Source organism: Mercenaria mercenaria, chromosome 19 (genome assembly GCF_021730395.1).
Source record: "Mercenaria mercenaria strain notata chromosome 19, MADL_Memer_1, whole genome shotgun sequence".
Taxonomy (NCBI): Eukaryota; Metazoa; Mollusca; class Bivalvia; order Venerida; family Veneridae; genus Mercenaria; species Mercenaria mercenaria.
The window spans coordinates 31069065-31087686 of NC_069379.1; the positions used below are offsets into that span (position 1 = coordinate 31069065).

Here is an 18622-nt window from a genome sequence, read left to right on the forward strand (position 1 = left end):
CATCACATCCACTTCCACCACATCAAGCCCCCAATACCACCACCACCACTACCATCCATCCATCCATCCACCACCACCACCACTTCCATCCACCACCACCACCACTTCCATTACCGCATCCACTTCCATCCACCACCACCACCTTTACCTTAACCACCACCACTCCCACCTTCACTTCCACCATCGCTACCATGCCACTCCACTACCACCACCACTACCTCCCCTTGCACCACCACCACCACCACATCCTATCCACTACCGCCACTTCTGCTATCACCACAAGCACCACAACCACTACATTCGTACTACCACCTCCATTTCCACCAGCAACAAAGTCTGTCTGAAAAGCGTAAGAATGTCTAACAAAAATTGTAAGAAGGTAAACAGCGTCTTTCTGCATGAAAATCATTTAACGTCTGTCACACAAATGAATAAGTGTCCTGATTTGCAGTCATTTTCCAGGCGCGAGGGTCTGTTAAAGACCTAGTGGTAGCAGAAAAACGGATGGACCAGAAAACTGCTCTTATCAAATCTTGTTAGACCTCAGCCTCAACGTATCGTGTGGTGTTAAGGGCAATGCAACCTTGTACGATGAACTTCAGCGCGAAATTCTTAGGGTCGAATTTGTACACGATATTCTGGACTACTTACATGATCCCCAATATATAGATGACAATCGAAGGAACCTGCTGGTCTTTGACGACTTAATGACCGAAGCTAAATGCGATCAAAGAATCATTGACCTCTTTACTAAAGACGGTCACCACGAAAACATATCCGTCGTAACTCTAATGCGACATTTGTTCCCTCAAGGTAAAGCTTGTAGAGATATCGCTTTGAATACGCAGTATCTGGTGTTATTTAATAATCCTATTGACATACAGAAAGTAGCCACAGTGACGAGGAGAATTTATCCTTTCTCAAGTAACATATGTATGAAACGGCTTGAACAAGCGACATGTAGACCACAGGGCTAATATACCTAAAATTGAGTACACCTGAACAACACCGTTTACGCGATGATATTTTTAAGGCAAAACTAACAGATACGGAAAATAAATCAGAAGACTATTTACAGGGCGAAGGAAACTTGTCCAAAAAGAAGGATGATTATAATGATGATGAAATACTAAATAGGAATAATGACACAGAGATACGACCTTTGTTTAAAGGAGTTCATCACAATACTTTGTGCACAGCTCCATCGCGCAGCAAGCGATAACCACTGCAAAGTTCAGGATTCGCCGTCGAAAGTGCATAATTGTCGGATATGCAGTGCACTCGCGCAAAAAAAAAATCGTATGTACTGACATTGTAGGTCGTGCATCCATATTTTACCTTTAAAAGTGATGGTGTTTTATTGGAAGAGTAGTCGTAGGAAGAGTTCGAATCAAATACATTGTGAACAGCCAATTTGAAAGTAAACTATTTCGTCCAGTAATGATGCAGCCGACTCTATGTCAAATAAAATTCCAGAAAATCCTAACGTAGATCTATCTCCTTCAAGTTCAAATGTGACTTCTTAAAAATGTTGATATACTTTTTGTGTGTCCCATCCCGCATTTCACGTAGTAAGACCAGAGTTATAGCCCTTGATAGTCAGATTGTACATAAAGGGTCTAAATATTTGTGTCTCATGTACCTCAAAAGTGTATGTGCCAAGAGACATGAAACCACACAAGAATTAAATACAGCATACGAAGTTGTGCACCAGTGCTTTAATTTGAGGTTTCACTCAGTAAAAACAGATTTATGTCCCTTGACGTGGTCAAATATATACGTAAATGGCATGTGAAAGCTTGTGTAGCACGTATCTCAAAGTATTTGACCTAGAGGCATGCAACCTTAAAGGAGCATTATTCCGCATGCGAGAAAGAAAACTGGTTAAGAAACTGATAATAACATTGTGCAATTTGTTTTGTAAGACAAAAAATGTTCATAATTTTTAGGTGGGTGGGGTAATGAAAAAACACTTGTGGGTGGAGTGAATATTTTTTAATTTTTCTTGAAAAATACCAGATGTTTAAAGCACTGGTATTGGCAATAGGGGTAAAACGACCTCGGGGGTGGGGGTGCGGTCATGGCTGTTTGTTACAATAAGGCTGTAAATATTATCATTGTTCATTTATGATATTGTTGTTATAACTATTATTTTTTATTATTATGTACAATAATATGTCATGTTTTGTTATTTTCCTACATATCTGCGATGTGTCACATGTTTAATTGTAAAGCGCCTTTGAACGTATATTACATATGAAAAGGGCGCTCAACAAATCTGGTATAATAATAATAATAAAAAAACAAGCACGAGTTGATATCATTTTTTTGGTTTAGATTATATTGTCTTAGTTCTAGCTTACGTAAGATAAAATTTGGTAAAATTCTATCCGCTAGAGTTTTCGTATCCTTAAGAAATACTTCGTGTTTTTCTCAGTTTCAAATACATTCGACATCTGTCAAGAGTAATTTTTCTGAGTTAGTACATCTATATGTTGACATTTTATACATAGTTATAGTTGTTTCAATTTGGGTGCATAAACAGTAACATCAGAGTGAAATTTTAAGTAAATAGTTGTTTGCAGTAGTTTTATTACGACATGTATGTATTGTTTCTTCAGACAAAAATACCGATTTCGTGTTTTTAATAAACTTTGAATGTTGAAAAAAGAAGCACGGGTTCCTATCATTTTTATTTTTGATTTTAATTTGTCATACATCAATCTATAAATATGCAAAGTTACAAAAAATTCTGTCCGCTAGAAATAATTGTGAAAAACATCTTTAAGGGAACTCCCGGTAAATGTAGAAAGGTTGAGATCAAATAGAGCGATCACGCCTTGAAATATAGGATAAGCGTTTCCAGGATCCTCTTAGACGATCCATTAAAACACATTTTAAAGCTAAAGTAAACGCCTATACGGAACAAGGACTCTCTTTCCAAGAAGCTTACCGTATCACCGCTATTGACGTGCTGCCTCAGAAAGAAACTCTTGACTTTTATGAGCTACAACAGATCCTACTCAGCAACAGAGTCTACAGTCGGCTAAGAAACTTAGAAGTTACCACGACATGACTGTCAAAGAATCTATTACACTTAGAAAAGACCTATTTGATGAGTTGTGGCCCTATCAAGAAAGCAAAGAAGAATATTCCACGGAGGATAACGATAGAGAATCGGATGATGATGATGAATAAACCTTGTAAGAATGATCGCCTCGCTTTAATTTTCACAACGCTAAAATGGGCTCAATAGAGGTGAACGAATATAAACAACAAAAATGGGTACCGTACGTACCGGAATCGGAAAATGGATACAGCCTTTTAAAGACTTGTGAGACGGGCACGTACGTCCTGATTATAAAGGCCGTTACATTGTGGGTAGCGGCGCAGTTCTAAAAAAACAGGAACAAGAAAAGGAAGGAGAAAAACTTCCCGTAGTAAAACTAGTGACACCCGTACCTCAAGCGGTCGATATCGTTAGGTCGGACATAAGACGGCCACAAAAGCATAGCGATCTAAAGCGACATAGGTCCGAAATGGGCACAACTATATGTTGCGATTTGGTCATTCCCAGACGTAAGAAATATCACGAAAGCGTGACACAAGATATTGTGAATTGGAACACCGATATATTTTAAAATGAATAACTATGACCTCGAGGAAATGTTAAAAGAGTACCCCGTAACTTTATATGCTGCGGACCAACTGCAAATACGTAGGAGGCAATACGCAAATTCAAAGCCAGGGATCGGGAAAGCATTGGGTAGCCTTTTATTTTCCTAAGAGATGACCCTACGAATTTTTCGATTCACTGGGTAAAAAACCGGAGCACTGCAAAGTTCATTTTGACCGAGCGTTAAATAAGCCTTTTTAAATAAACTGCAGTCGGATACAGGATATATATTCAGACACCTGCAATTCTTCAAAAGTGTATCTGGATATCCCCAGATGCACTTTTCTGAAATGCGCTTCATTAATCGATACTTTGTGATGTACTGTGTACGCTTCATTTGAGTTCCACAGTGAATGAATTAACCATTGTCTCGTACATTGTTGTGCTACTTTCCATGATTTGAGTTCTAAATGATATTTTGTCCATTGAAAGCGTTCTTAAATACTTTTCATCGGGGATAATTTTAGTAACGTATGTCATTCCTTTCCTTTTTTGCTTTTGATTGGATACTAAATATAGGAGTACCGGTTTATTCCGGATCATACCTGCTTTCATAGACAGAGGCGTCATTTTCTGTGTGTCCGATGTCATATTAGAATGGATTACGAAAGTGTCAAGTTCAGATGATACATTTGACTTTAAGAAAATAAAAAAATGTAACATCTATAGAAGGCGCCAAGTTTTAAGGCGCTTATATTGATAATTTATAACACAAGGTACTCGGTTGTTTAATTATTTATATTTACGGGAATTATGTTCAAACGAAATCAAGGGAGGCGATACTCTTGCAAATAGTCCATCATCTAGTTGACTTGGTTTCCCTTTATTCTATGTACAGTTTTTCGATAAACTTATTCGGTTCATTATACTCTACAAACTGACTTCATTAGCACGCGAATCAAATAAATACAACATTATAGTTTCGGACTATATCGGTGTACAGTTATCTAAATATAGCTTATCATTCAGTCGAACGTTCGAAATTCAATTATTCTCATACATAGTTAATAATTCGTTGGGTCCTTTTATTAGAATTATGGACACAGCGCGCGTAAATTGCGTCATATAGTAATTAGACATAGTATCCTCTTGAAGGTAGCGTGCTATAAAATTCCATTAGATCAATTTAAAGTACTTATGATGAAAAGAGCCGATCACTTGCAAAAGGATAAAGTTTTTTGTTCGGATTCAATTTTTGTTAGCGCACGTTAACTCTTTGGTCAAATTAGCTCTAAATGATAAATCTGTAGGTTTAAAATGTTTCACCAGAGGGAGTTATGACCCGAAAGATTATTTCGCTAAATATCAGTTAAATGACTAATTTGCTAAAAAAAAACGATTTGTCATTAATAACAAGTGAGATCAAATCGATATAGCAACATTTGATGAACGTCTGGTATTCAATTGGAAACCTTTCATGGATATTGCCAGGTGCTTCACTGAACATATCTTCCAGGATATTAACTTTCCAGAAAATGCTCCTACGTAGAGGTTCGCAAATGCTGTGAAAGTATTAGCTTGGCTAACTTCTTTTATTTCGGGCTTGAGGAGACGTTAAACACATCGTAATCCCATGAGTAGCTGTTTATGCTATTATTCATGTCATCCTAGATCACACTACTGTACTTTTCACCGTAGTCGCCATGATTACGCGTGGAAGGCCGTAATGAGGCACCTGTGGATGTCCGACAATTGTATGAGAAAGAATCAATCAAAATAATAAAACTGTTATTTTTGTAGAAATGGACAGCAATGCAGACTCAAAACAGGTATGATAATATTTTGTATCACTTTTTCATTTCGTTAATACCGTCTATGATATTTATCCATTTTTATGCGTTAAGATATTGGACCCGTAATAGTAATGTTTAAACAATGGCATTTGCTCGGAATATTCTTAAAGTTGACCATATTTTGCACTGCGTGGCATATTTTAAACAACTTGTACCGTGACGTTTTAGGTAAATCTTGAATAATTTCTGATATTTCCTCAAGCTCAAGTAGAGACAAAATTTCAATGTGAAGGCCACTATGTAAAACGTTTGCAGAGAATTCATTACAGCGTTAATTTTGATAAAAGAAACGTCAAACTACTGTTAAACAATTATAAAATACAAAATAAAACTGTAAATATCATTTTTTCTAGGCTTCCTCAAGTAAACAGATTTAACGAGACAGATTTCTAACTCCAACGTTGAAAAAATAAGATCGAATCATGTGGGTCTGTATTGAATTTTGCTCACTTAATTAAGAAATAACATTGAGGCAGAAGTACAATACGTAGTCTAATGAATGAAGGCAAAATAGAGAACCGTTACCGCATATATTTTTAAAGATGTCTAACTCTACCATTCCTGATTCAGAGGTAAACTCACTTTGAACAGCAAGAAATCGCTTATAAAATGAAAATTTTTCACTTTTGAACAAAACATCTATAATAATATCCCCCGAAAATTGCAGTCAAAGTAGGTTTATGGTACGAATTGAATACTCTTCAAAAAGGAGGTACTCTATTACGCGTCCAATACCTTAAATCATGGAGGAATATAATTTTATTTACAAATTAATGGTTAATTCGTGCCATATTTCCAATATCTCAGTTATAGAACAAACACATAAGTTAACAGATAACGGAAAGGTAAATGGTAAAGGCAACAAAACCTCGGCGTATGAAGCAACAACATTAGGTATCGATGTACTCACTTTTCAGCATGTTTTATGTAATTTAATTACTATTACCTGCGTAACATTTTCTGCGTATGTGTTACTGCAGACGTGAAGTGGTCTTCTCCGCATGCAAAGAAAGGTTTATCAGTCAGAACATAATCATATAAAGTTTGTTATTTTTATAAATTTAATCATTATATTCAAGCGTTGTTTTCAAGTCACATGCATATGATATTTCTAATATTTCAGTTACGGAACAAACATATCAGTTACCACATCATGGACGGTAGAAGAAACATTGACTCGTCGGATATGACATCAACACCAGGTACCGGTTAACTCAATACATTTCATCATCTTTATGTAATTGAATAACTTTTACGTGCGTGACAAGTTCTGCATACTTGTTAAGTTACTCACTACAGACATGGAGCTTTCGTCTCCGCATGTCTGGAAGTGATTATCAGTCAGAACATAATAATACAAAGTTTGTCTTTGTAATACAATTAATCACTACCGATATATTCAAGAACTGTTTTCAAGTCATGTGTCAATGATATTTTTAATATTTCAGTTACAGAACAAACACATCAGTTGCCACATCATGGACAGGTAAATGGTAAAAGAAACAATAATTCGCCGCTTAAAGCATCAACACCAGGTACCAATTTACTCATTTTTTCAGCAGGTATTATATAATTAAATAACTTTTAGGTTAGCGTTCTTGTTACCTAATCTACGATCGATGTTACTCCCTGCAGACGTGGAGCGGTCTTCTTCGCATGTCCGGATGTAATTATCAGTCAAAACATATGTATGTAAAGTTTGTTATTTTTTATAATTAATCATTATATTCCAGAGTTGATGGCAAAATAATATTTCAATTACAGAACAAACACATCATGGACAGGTAAATGGTAAAAGAAACAATAATTCGCCGCATACAGCATCAACACCAGGTTCCGATTTACTCAGTACATTTCAGCATGTATTATGTAATCGAATAACTTTTACCTGCGTAACAAGTTCGGCGTTTTAGTTAGCTAATCTATGATCGATATTAATCATTGAAGACTTGAAGCGGTCCTCTGCGCATGTCTGGTAGTGATTATTAGCCAGAACGCATAACAAAAATACGCAAAATATTGCATTTCCACACGCATTTGGTGTAATATATGTATAACATACAGACTTAAGGTTAGAACAAAGATTACGTACCATGATTTTTATTCATTAAAGATACTTGTTAGTCAAATCGCTTGAACCAAGTATATTATAGAGTCTGTAATTTATCACAAGCGTTCCATATCTTTTTAGACACAAGCATGTGCGAAAATGTTCTAAAGATCCAGAAGAAATGTGTCAGAATGAGAGTAATTTTAACTTATGTTCTCATTAACTGTCGCAGTTTATTTAGACACTATGTTTCCTCATAATTTCAGATTCTGTCTATGTGACTACATCATAATGAAGAGTTAACCAGGAGCGTTACGGATTTAATACTTACAATCCTATTGGTTGTAACAATTTCAGTAATTTAAAAGCGGAACATATTTTTGTCGCCTGTAATAGAGTATTTTTTTCAGAGTCAATAATGTTTTCTCTTTGCCATATCCTCGTACTCTTTTTGCACATATTTGTATCACTGATGTGTAATAATTACTGTGAAATATGTAAATAAAGGTCAAAAAATCTGAGTAAATTTACGATTTTGCTTTTTTACAAGACAATAGTGTTAAAAATTAATATTTGTACTGTTACATCAGTCTGTGTTTGTTTATAAATACACTATATCCTATAAGTATGTAGCAATTTGTCTGCCTCAAGCTTTAGAAGTTTTTACAGCTTTACCAAGCAATCTGAGGTATTTTCAGGCAGAAAATTGTGTTTGCATTCACGATAAAATATGCAGAAAAATAAGCACTATTTTGAGCATAACTATTATTGTGGGAGAGTCGTTGCATTCCTTTTGCAAAATACATTATTATTCCAACACTTATCTTGAATAAAACCAAATCTTCATCAATTCAAATGTGCGGTTGAACTCTGCACGTCGGGAGAATACCTCAGAACTGAGATATCCTATATGTTCATTAATTGCAAACGAGCTTAGGAAATATAACTTTTATTACATTTGTTACACGTTTCCAGCAAATATATAATAGAAAACAAATATTTACTGCCTGTTTTATCAAAAGAAATATCAATATAAAAATATTATTTGATACGATTTCTATACGGTTTTGGATACCGAATTCCACTAGAATTAAGACCGTTACTGCACATGTCAGTGTTGTTTTGTAATGTGGTGTATTTGGTCAAAGTTTGCACCAAAATAACTGAAATAATGCAAATTGCCTGATACACTCTGTAGACGTATTTGTTGATAAGATCGACGCTGCTGATGTCTGTAAATGCAGGACAATTGCATATTAGTAGCTACTGTTATATATCTAGACAAACTAACACAGTCCTGAACAGCTTCAGATGATGACAATAGCAAGCAAATGTTTTATATGTCAAAGGATTGTTGTTTTTCTTTTGTTGTGACGTTTTAATAAGCTAGTTGTCTTTTTAAGTCACATCAACATTATACAAGTTCTCCACATACTTTTCGTATTCTCCTATGAACAACTTTTAAGTCGATTCGACATCAATATGCAGCTGCAGAACCACGGGCTCTCCCGAGGACAACTGGATAGTTGTCATAAAGAACAAAGTTCTGTATGTATGACAAATACTAGCACGATCCGCAGCAGTTGCTATATAAACATATAGCAAAATCGCCTATAAATGAATCTACGATACAATATAGCTGTTTTCTGCGATTTGAACATGAGTGCGAGTCCATAATATGGCGAGTAAATACTCGACTTTTACAATAAAAATAGCAGTAATAAAAAGTACATCAAATCTTCTGAAAAAAAAAAGAATTTCTTACTGATGAATTTATTTGTCTATATCTTTACGGTAAAGGAAATGCTTCAGCCACACTTGACACCGGTAAGTTTCAAGTTCAGTATCAGTTTTTCTATATCTGTTCGTGTACGTAGCGTTGTAGGCACCACAAATATCAACTAAATTCTACCTTTACAGTAAATTAATTATAATTCATGCTCCAATCTTCTAGAATTTAGTGTTCATTTGTATATATGCCGTAATGTGCAGGACAGTTCTGGTGTGTATGTTGCACTACTTATTATATCATTTTAACTATTTTTAGAAACTGCATTGATAAACATTGAATAAAGTATTTTCTTCAGATTTCTTTTATATTAAACTTTAGATGTTATTTAAAATCGCCTTTTCACAGCAGTGACTACATAATGCTTTAATCAAAATTTATTGCATATTTGAAAATCTCGTTATGCAACGCTTTCAAATCATGGAGAGGGTTATATAATAGCATACGGTCAGCTGAACGACGTATCGAGCCAAAATTTAGTGATGTAATATGCGAAAAATTTGCGTGGTTACAATCAAAATGATAAATATGCTCCAATAATTTCATCAGTTATTAAGATATGGGCAGTCTTTTGGATGCAAATATTAAATAATTCGTGCTAAACACTCTTGAATTAATTATTACGCATCTGAATTCCTGCCCATATTATATTACCTGATAGCATATGTATTTATTATTTCTGAAATATTATATAAATTCTAGAAGATTTGTTTCTGACAGCGTGTTGATTAGATCATGAATCATGATTTGTATGTGCTATTTAGTTACATTAACAGCCAGTCTGAGAATATCTCAGTAAACAGACCTTGATGATCTTTATGCAAGTTTTGTGTACTTTCCTGTGATCATGAACTTAATCAAATTCTAGTTGCGGATATGCGGAAATGTTAGTTCACCACGACTAAAGTGTTGTTGATGAAGCATTAAGTGTCTCATGGAGAGATTGTCAGACGTTGTCTGTGTGGGTTCACTACTTAAGGTGACCATGTCTTAATAACTTGGAAAGGGACTTGCTACATTCGGTGGACTTGCTACATTTCTCGGACTTGCTGCGCTTCCTTGACTTGCTGCGCTTCTTGGACTTGCTGCGCTTCCTGGACTTGCTGCGTTTCCTAGACTTGCTGCGCTTCTTGGACTTGCCTCGCTTCCTAGACTTGCTGCGCTTCCTTGACTTGCTGCGCTTCCTAGACTTGCTGCGCATTTTGGACTTGCTGCGCTTCTTTGACTTGCTGCACTCCCTGGACTTGTTATGCTCCCTGGACTTGCTGCACTGCTTGGACTTTTTATGCTCCCTGGACTTGCTGCACTGCCTGGACCTGCTGTACTCCCTGGACTTGTTATGCTCCCTGGACTTGCTGCACTGCCTGGACTTGCTGCACTCCCTTGACTTGTTAAGCTCCGTGGACTTGCTGCACTGCCTGGACTTGCTACTCGATGTGAAGACTTGCCCCACACTAGGAGACTTACTTTGCAAATAATGCAAAGCTTCTGACAATACTGAGGAGATATCTTTTTCGGGAACAACTTTGTTTTGTTTTCCCGATATTCTGTCATTAAACATCAGGTTTCTTTATTTCTCTCAAAATATATATAGCAACGGCACGAACCGGATAGAAAACAATTGAGGTTACGTCACAATACAAACGACGTCAAAGTAAATTAAAACAAAAGTGTGCTTCTTTTAGCGCCCCAAAATACTTATAACTTGAGTTTGGAAAATCATATCGACATGAAATAACCTGCAAATAAAAGCTGAGCCAAATTTCTATTAATTGACAAAATAGTTTTATCTGGTTCGTGCTGCCAAAACAAAAAAATTACAATACAATTACAATAAAACAATGAGGTGAAAGTAATCTTGACACAGATTGTGTTCTGTCTTTGTGATTTATGTAAAAAAAACGTTTCAAATGTTTGAGAACTCGTGTAAAAGATTACAATAAATACAATGAAGAAAAATATATACAATGCATATGTAAACTGCATGAAAGTATACAGTAAGAAAATTATAAATTGTTAAACTTCCTAAGAATAATGGTCTTGCTTCCCAAATGTCATGAAAGACTACAATTAATAACACAACATATCTCCAATACAGATGCAATGAAGGAATCTGTTGTGAAGAAGCAATCAAGCCTGTCCGAGCTTGAAGTAAAGCGATGATACAAAATTATCTAAATAGAGTCTGTGTGTTTTAAAGACCAAAAGACAGTCACTATGAACATGATTTCAGGATTTTCAGATTATGCATATTCGGATGAACAACTTCAAGAATATTATGCGAAATGTATGAATATTATTTTTGAAAATTAAACGGTTTAAACATCTTTATCTATGATGACTGCGAATATGTACTTACTCGTCCTACAAACATTTTGGTTTAAAATCGTCAGGGGCGGAGGATAGGGATGTATGTATTGAACCTACGTGTCTTTGTCTGGATCATCTTCAAAAGAGGTTAAAGGAAAGTTGATGAAACGTTATAGAGCAGTTATGTTTGACAAAGATAACTGTCGAATGGAACAGCTTAATAATATTCAGCATGTAGAATATTTTATATCTCCATTGTATAAGCATTTTGAATTGAGATAATTCAGCAGGTAAAGTGTAAACAAGCATTTTGTTTGTTTCATTTAACTTTGAGCAATTCTGTGAAATGCTCAATGTCTGTACTGTATTGATATTGTTTTTCTTATTATTTTAACTATTAATCTTAAATAATATTTTATTACAATGATATTATACAGTATTTCTTTTTTTCAATAGAACAGTTGTTTTCATAATTTTAAGTACATGTAACGGAAATATATTTTAGTTATAAACCGTCGTAAAATTCAGGTAGAGTATAAGAGAAGGGGCCTCCGTGACTTAGTGGGTAAGAATCACTTGCCTGTCAACTGTGTGGGTTCAAGCCTCCCTTGGGTTGTAGAATTATGTAAAATGAGTAATTCAGCTAACTAACGTTAGGTCGGTGGTTCTACCAAGGTGCTCGCCAATGATGAAACAGTGCCCAGAAAGTACACCTGGGATATTTCTCCACTATGAAAAGCTTGGAGGTTGCCATATAACTTTTATTTGTGTCAGTACTACGTTCAGCAAAAAATTAAAGACATGTTTTACAGAAAAAAACAACGACAGAAAACTAACCATATATTTATGACATATATAAATCAAAACCTTTTCCAATGAAAACTGACCCTTTATACCTAAAACCAATGAAAATGTATATATCACAAAACAACAAAAAATAGTAGTAAACAAACAGCATCTTGACAATATTTTTCTAATCTGTCAAATACAGTTTTTACTGTTCTGTCCAATAGAACTGGATACTTCAGAAGGAGTTGTCTCCCTTTAAAAAAGAACTAAATATATATGTATAAAGAACTAAATGTTAACAATTATTATAAAAAAACAATGTTTTACTAAGTTTAAACACTCGTACGTTGTTACAAATGCATCAAAACGAAAACATGTAAACAGCTTTTTAAACTGAACTGTCCGCCCCTCTGGTCCCTTCATGCAATCCATTTCCAGATTTCTATACATATATGAACAAATATTGATAATGCTTTGTAGAAAAATATACATATTTACATGCTGTTTAACTTTCATGTAGAACAATGCTTTTGTTCTGTGATTTGGTGATGTTCAACTTTTTTCTTCGAAGCATGAACATTACTCTTAATAGCAATTGTCAAGGAAATAAGAAAATTGCTTCAAAAATGATCCGTTGATGCATTTTGTCTGGCTAAATACTCTACTGTAAGCATTATTGACCATTACAAATATTTCTTGCAAAGTAAAGACACCAACTATACTATCATATGTACAACGACAAATCTTAAACACTATGGAAAAAAAAACTGATGAAATTATATATCGTTTAAGTAACAGTAACAAATGTAGCTGCAATGTTACATGAGTCAACATCGTAAGAACCACATGTCTCAGAAGGGTCTGGCACCATTATGAGTCTTAAAAGATATCCTCTTTAAAACCAATTTGCACGTGAATTTCTTGAGGCAACAGTTGAATCTGCAAGCGAACTATTAAATGGCCGGTTACTCTGAAAAAAAAGGATCAGAAACAGTTAACAAGTGAATTGTATTGATATTGATTGAGATCATGTATCAAGTATTTAAGTTTGAAATAATATAACAATACACGGCAATCATTATAGTACAGGTTCAAAAGGGCCGATGATATTTCAGTTCGAAGACTGGCAGCGTCAGTACTGTGGGGTATGTTAGTCTTAAGATTTCATAATCAAACACTGGCATACTGTTCCATCCGAAAATAGGAACAAAGTAAAATCAAAATACGTTAAGTAGTGTTTGCCACGTTCTGTCTTTCTTATGTATGTAATGTTAATCTCACACTTTTAAACTTGTTGCAGATTTTAAAACATTTTAAATCTATAGATACAAGAATTAAGGTAGGTGTTTTATAAAATACAGCTAAAAGTTACTGAGAATAGTAAAGAAAACAATTTATAAAATTCAACTATTAGTAAGACTGCAAATCTATCATGGCATTCAAGATTTATCTCAACTTCCGATTGTTTTAAAATACACTTTAATATATAACAGTTTATATTTATTTTCAGAAAATCTCTGTACAACAAAATTATAGTAGTCCATAACACTAAATCAATGCAGCTTTAAAGAAGTGGGATATGCATTTTGGCATAGTTTGTTCTTACTGAAATAGAATAGGAATATTTTTATCAACCATTTCACTCGACTTATGTGTGAAATTTCATTGTGATCCCTAATTATACAGTTATTTAATGCATAAATTTAGTTAAATATATGAAAGAATAGTCCATTTTGACACGTTTATACCTGCAAAAATGGAGAAAAAAAATAGTGTAATCGAAGGTTAGAATTACCAAATTCTGATCGTTAAGGAAACTTGCTGTAGTTTGTTTAAAGAGAGATTTGTTAAAATTTACAAATAATAGACTTTGTTCAAACGTTTTATGTGAACACACAATTCCATGTAAGAAACAGAAAAGTGCAAAAGCAATCACAGATTACCGTGCTTGTTTATGAGTTATCTGCCCTTTAAACTAAGTTTGTCTTCAAATTTGCATATTCAGGGGCAGATAACTCCTGAACAAGCATTGTGACTTTCAAAGTTTACATAATTCTGTTTCTAACATGACACTGTGTTCATAAAAATGTTTGGAAAAGTCTTAGACTATAATTGTTTCTTGTTTTTTTGTTTTGTTTTTTGTTCTTTTTTAGCCAAAAACTGTCGCATGCGTCCTCAAAACAATCGAGTTTTTATTGGTTTCAGACATGTTAAAATAAACAACAATTTACTCTATCATAATGTTTAAGATATAGAGGGAAATGATTTTGCGAAATTAAGACTTACGGGACCTGTTATGTTTACTTACAAAATATATCTGTAAGCATTCCGGAAACGGGACGGGCCAAAGTCACTCCAGTTATAGCCAGTTTGTCCTTGATAAATTTGTTTGGGGACGATAACAAAAGCATTAACAAGACCGGCACAGGAATGTTAATACTTACTCCTCTTAAATTATCAGGTACCGTGAGCCTGGGCAACCGATACCCCATTGCTGGATATCTTAATCCTGCTTTGACCCCCTTATCTGGAAAGAAAGAACATTTATAACAGGAGTAAAGAAGCAGGCAGATAACTGACGTGTTTTCTAAAGATGAAACCTTCATATTTATACAATTCAATTGATACATTTTGTTGTGTTTATTCATGTTTTAAGCGATTTCAAATACACAGTTCTCTGCTTTGATAAGTTACTGAAGTAGGTCTATTGTGTACAATGTCTCCAAAGATGCCGCGGATTCAAATCAAAATGGCGTTCAGTTTTAATTTTATAGCATGATTACGGTAACACAAAAGCTTTCAGTGTACATTTCCGACAAACGTCTATTTGCTAAATTGCCATGACAGAATAAGGTTTAAATATATCTAAACCTACTTTAAAGAGAATTATATTGCTAGAATATTAAATTTCTTGCATTTCTATCCATGAGTAGGAGTAGATAAATCAACGATCACCCCGAAGTGATTTATGTCGCAACTCGTCTCATAAATACCATCAGCAATTCTAAAACCTTAGAATTTTATTCAGTAGTAAGGATAGCAAAATATTTGACGCTTTCAGCGCAATAAACAGGGTTTAGTTCACAACTCCCGTTCCAAACCGATTCCTCAATTTGCTCTTTCAGGTAACCAATACGTTATGGCACTTTACAATTTCCGCGCAATAAGGAAATGCCAATACCGCATAGGGAAAAATCATAATTAAGAAATGAAATAATTTTTCGATGCTCATGCGAAATGAACGTCAGAATAGGATCGGCAAATTCATGAATCAGGTTAACCATCGATGACGTAACTTTGGCGCCTTTCCTTTTGCTGTTCATGCCAAATGAACGTCAAAAGTTTCGATGGAAAAAAGTAGGGCGAATATAAGTATTCAAACGTTAATTGTCAATTACATATTCCAAGTCCGTTGCCTGTATGAGTTAGCTTTTATCTCGTCTGCAATTGTTTTTATTGTTAATTTCCTATGTGTGTATGTGTACAGTTTACACATCCATTCCTGCGCTGCTGTGTGAGTTTGTTTTTGGATACTGCGTTTAGGGAATGGTTATTTCTGTAAGATCATTTTCCTTGTTCAATTCGTTATGTCCTGACCATTTGTCTAAAAGCCCTTCCGGTAATGATACATTTTCATTTCGGGCCTAGTACACTGACTAGTGACATTTCTCTATAACAGGATAATGTTCATTTTATTTACAATTAAAAGGTCACAAACCTTTCAACATTTTAGAAAACTAATGCAGGTTCATGATATGCCAACTTAATGTAACATTTACAGCAGCAACTATCTTGTAACGTACCATCTTTCCAACTGAAATATCTGTTAAATCCAGATGCTTCGTCATCTCTTCTTTGTCCAGTTTGGTCCATACGATCTCTGAAATAGTATCATATCGAAGAATTATTCGATTCATGCAACATGGAGTATTCGTGTGTTTTTCTTTTATTTAGAAAGTTCTAGTTATAAAATATATGTTATCCTACAAAACATGTTGAGGATGTAGTAGCTATATTTTGAATTTGGATCGTTTGATTATATTGGCAAACCTGTTTTCATCGGGATATCCCTGTGAACATGGTTGGCGTGTGAAGGCTAGAGATCTTTCACTTGAGTTATTATGAAAATGTCACATGGGTCCAACGTAAAAAGGAGTCATAATTTAGTGTTCAGAATCGGCTAAGATTATTATAAGAAACTATTTTAAACATAATTATTGATCAACAAACTCAAACTACTCGAGTTATGGGGAAAGTTTTAAAGCAATCATAGAACACGTATGTAAACAAGGGCAAACCCTTGATATGGAAACGCGTTTCATGTCATACTGTATAATCATTTAATTTCGTGGGCATAAGATTTCGTGGTATTTTGGTCAAAACCGCAATGTTTACGGGATATGAATTCATGGATTTCAACTTTTGAAAATTAAATGAATGGGAAGTTTACTTGTTTGTTGGGATTAAATTTCTTGGAATGAAACAACCACGAAATCCACGAAAATTAGTTCCCCACGAATATTAATGATTTCACAGTATTATAATGTTTCCTCACAAATGGTGTTAGACATATGAATAAAATGCACGACAGAATTTGTCCACAATAAGTCAGTCCAGTAGGAATATAGCAAGACAACAAGCAAAAAAGTATTACCCTTCTTACAATAATGGTGACTTTTGTCTTGTGTTGGTATCAAAATGATCAAGTAGTTAATACTTTAGCGTGATATCTTAACTTTCAGGTCATGATTATCCTTACAAAGCTGGACAAGGTTTATAAATTTACAAAACAACAGTAATGATCATATAAATTATATAACTGAAAACAAGTCATTATATAGGATTATGTATTAAAAGCAGCATCTATAAGAATTTTTTAAAAGCATTACTCTCGTTCAAAATAGTTGTTCCCCTTATTTTTTCTACTTCTCCTGAGTCTATGTACAGACACAGCTAACAACGCAGCAACGATCAGAGTAAACAGTCCAGCAGCCGACAGGCCAATGACTAATTGCCACTTTACTGAAAAAATGTAAATGTGGCATGTACTTAACTCAAAATGAGAAAGCTGAATATTTGTTACAATAATTACTTGAAAATTATGTTTCTAGTGAATATGCTCATCATCAGAAGAGTAAAACATTATGTTATGTAGATACGTAAGGGCTATACTATGAATATTTCGAAAAGTTTCAAATCGTATCAAGTTGTTTACCATCTCTGTATACTCTTCATTAATCTTTGTCATAAATATTGGAAAAACTGCTTTCAAAAAAAATTACTTGCTCACACTGGTAAAATCTGAACTATATCGTTCAAACTTACCATTTGACTGATCCGTCTGTAGGCTGAAATAAGAAAATCAAACTTAATCATTATTTTGAATGCCAATCCTTAGTGGATAGTACCAATCTTTTATAAGACACAGAAATACATCTGTTGAAGACACATTCAAAACAGTGACCAACCCTAAAGAACTGCTAAAATGTCATTATATAATAAACGAACGCACTTGTATTGCTATGACGGACTTAACAAAAACAAAAACAAACAGAAATTCAAAAGACTTACTTTACAATCGTATTTAATGGTACAGTGTAGTATTTTAGATTCATAGTTGCATATAAGAAAGATACTATATCTAGGGATAGCGTATTTCATGATGGCATAAGGGAGGGACGGATGTTGGATATCAGAATTTATTTAGAAACTGTCTATCACCAAACTGGATTAAACCAGTTCTCGTTTGATCTTCGTATTTATTTACCTTCAATGAAATGGCAGCTTAAAGGTTTATAATACTTTTATTTAAATTTTTCGCCATGATAATCACAACTAAGAATTTGTTGTTCAATCCTATTTTAAATAATTGTTTTGTTTGTGTTTTTCTAATATTTGTATGAATATTGATGAATATAGAAGAAAGTGAATTTGAATTTATTTGAATTTAAAGCTTTTGGCTACCTCCGTCTATGTCTCTAGAGTAAACTTTCATGGACATATCAAAAGAAGGTATATTTGACCATGTCATTGTGCGTATGTCTATTTCGACAGCTATTTCATTTGTTTTAACATAATATTTTAAGCATTATGGGACTTTAAGGGACATGTGAATATCACACCGCCCAGTATGTGTGCTTGGATTTTGTGTTTATTTCAGAGATATCATTGGGAAAAAAAAATTATAAGACGACTGGACTAGCATCAATGCACCC

The 18622-nt window shown here is 34.3% G+C and overlaps 1 protein-coding gene across 1 annotated transcript in view; it reads right to left on the minus strand.

Annotated features, from left to right (window-relative positions):
* Window positions 1–12445: 12445 nt before the first annotated feature.
* Window positions 12446–18622, minus strand: part of LOC123542089 (uncharacterized) — a 226890-nt gene continuing 220713 nt past the window's right edge. Inside the window, exons 74-78 of the mRNA XM_053530951.1 lie at window positions 17733–17755; window positions 17297–17429; window positions 16211–16287; window positions 14852–14934; window positions 12446–13377 (exon numbers count right to left, since the gene is read on the minus strand). Coding sequence (XP_053386926.1) covers window positions 13303–13377; window positions 14852–14934; window positions 16211–16287; window positions 17297–17429; window positions 17733–17755 — 391 coding nt within the window. The 3' untranslated portion in view covers window positions 12446–13302. The remainder of the gene's footprint in view (window positions 13378–14851; window positions 14935–16210; window positions 16288–17296; window positions 17430–17732; window positions 17756–18622) is intronic.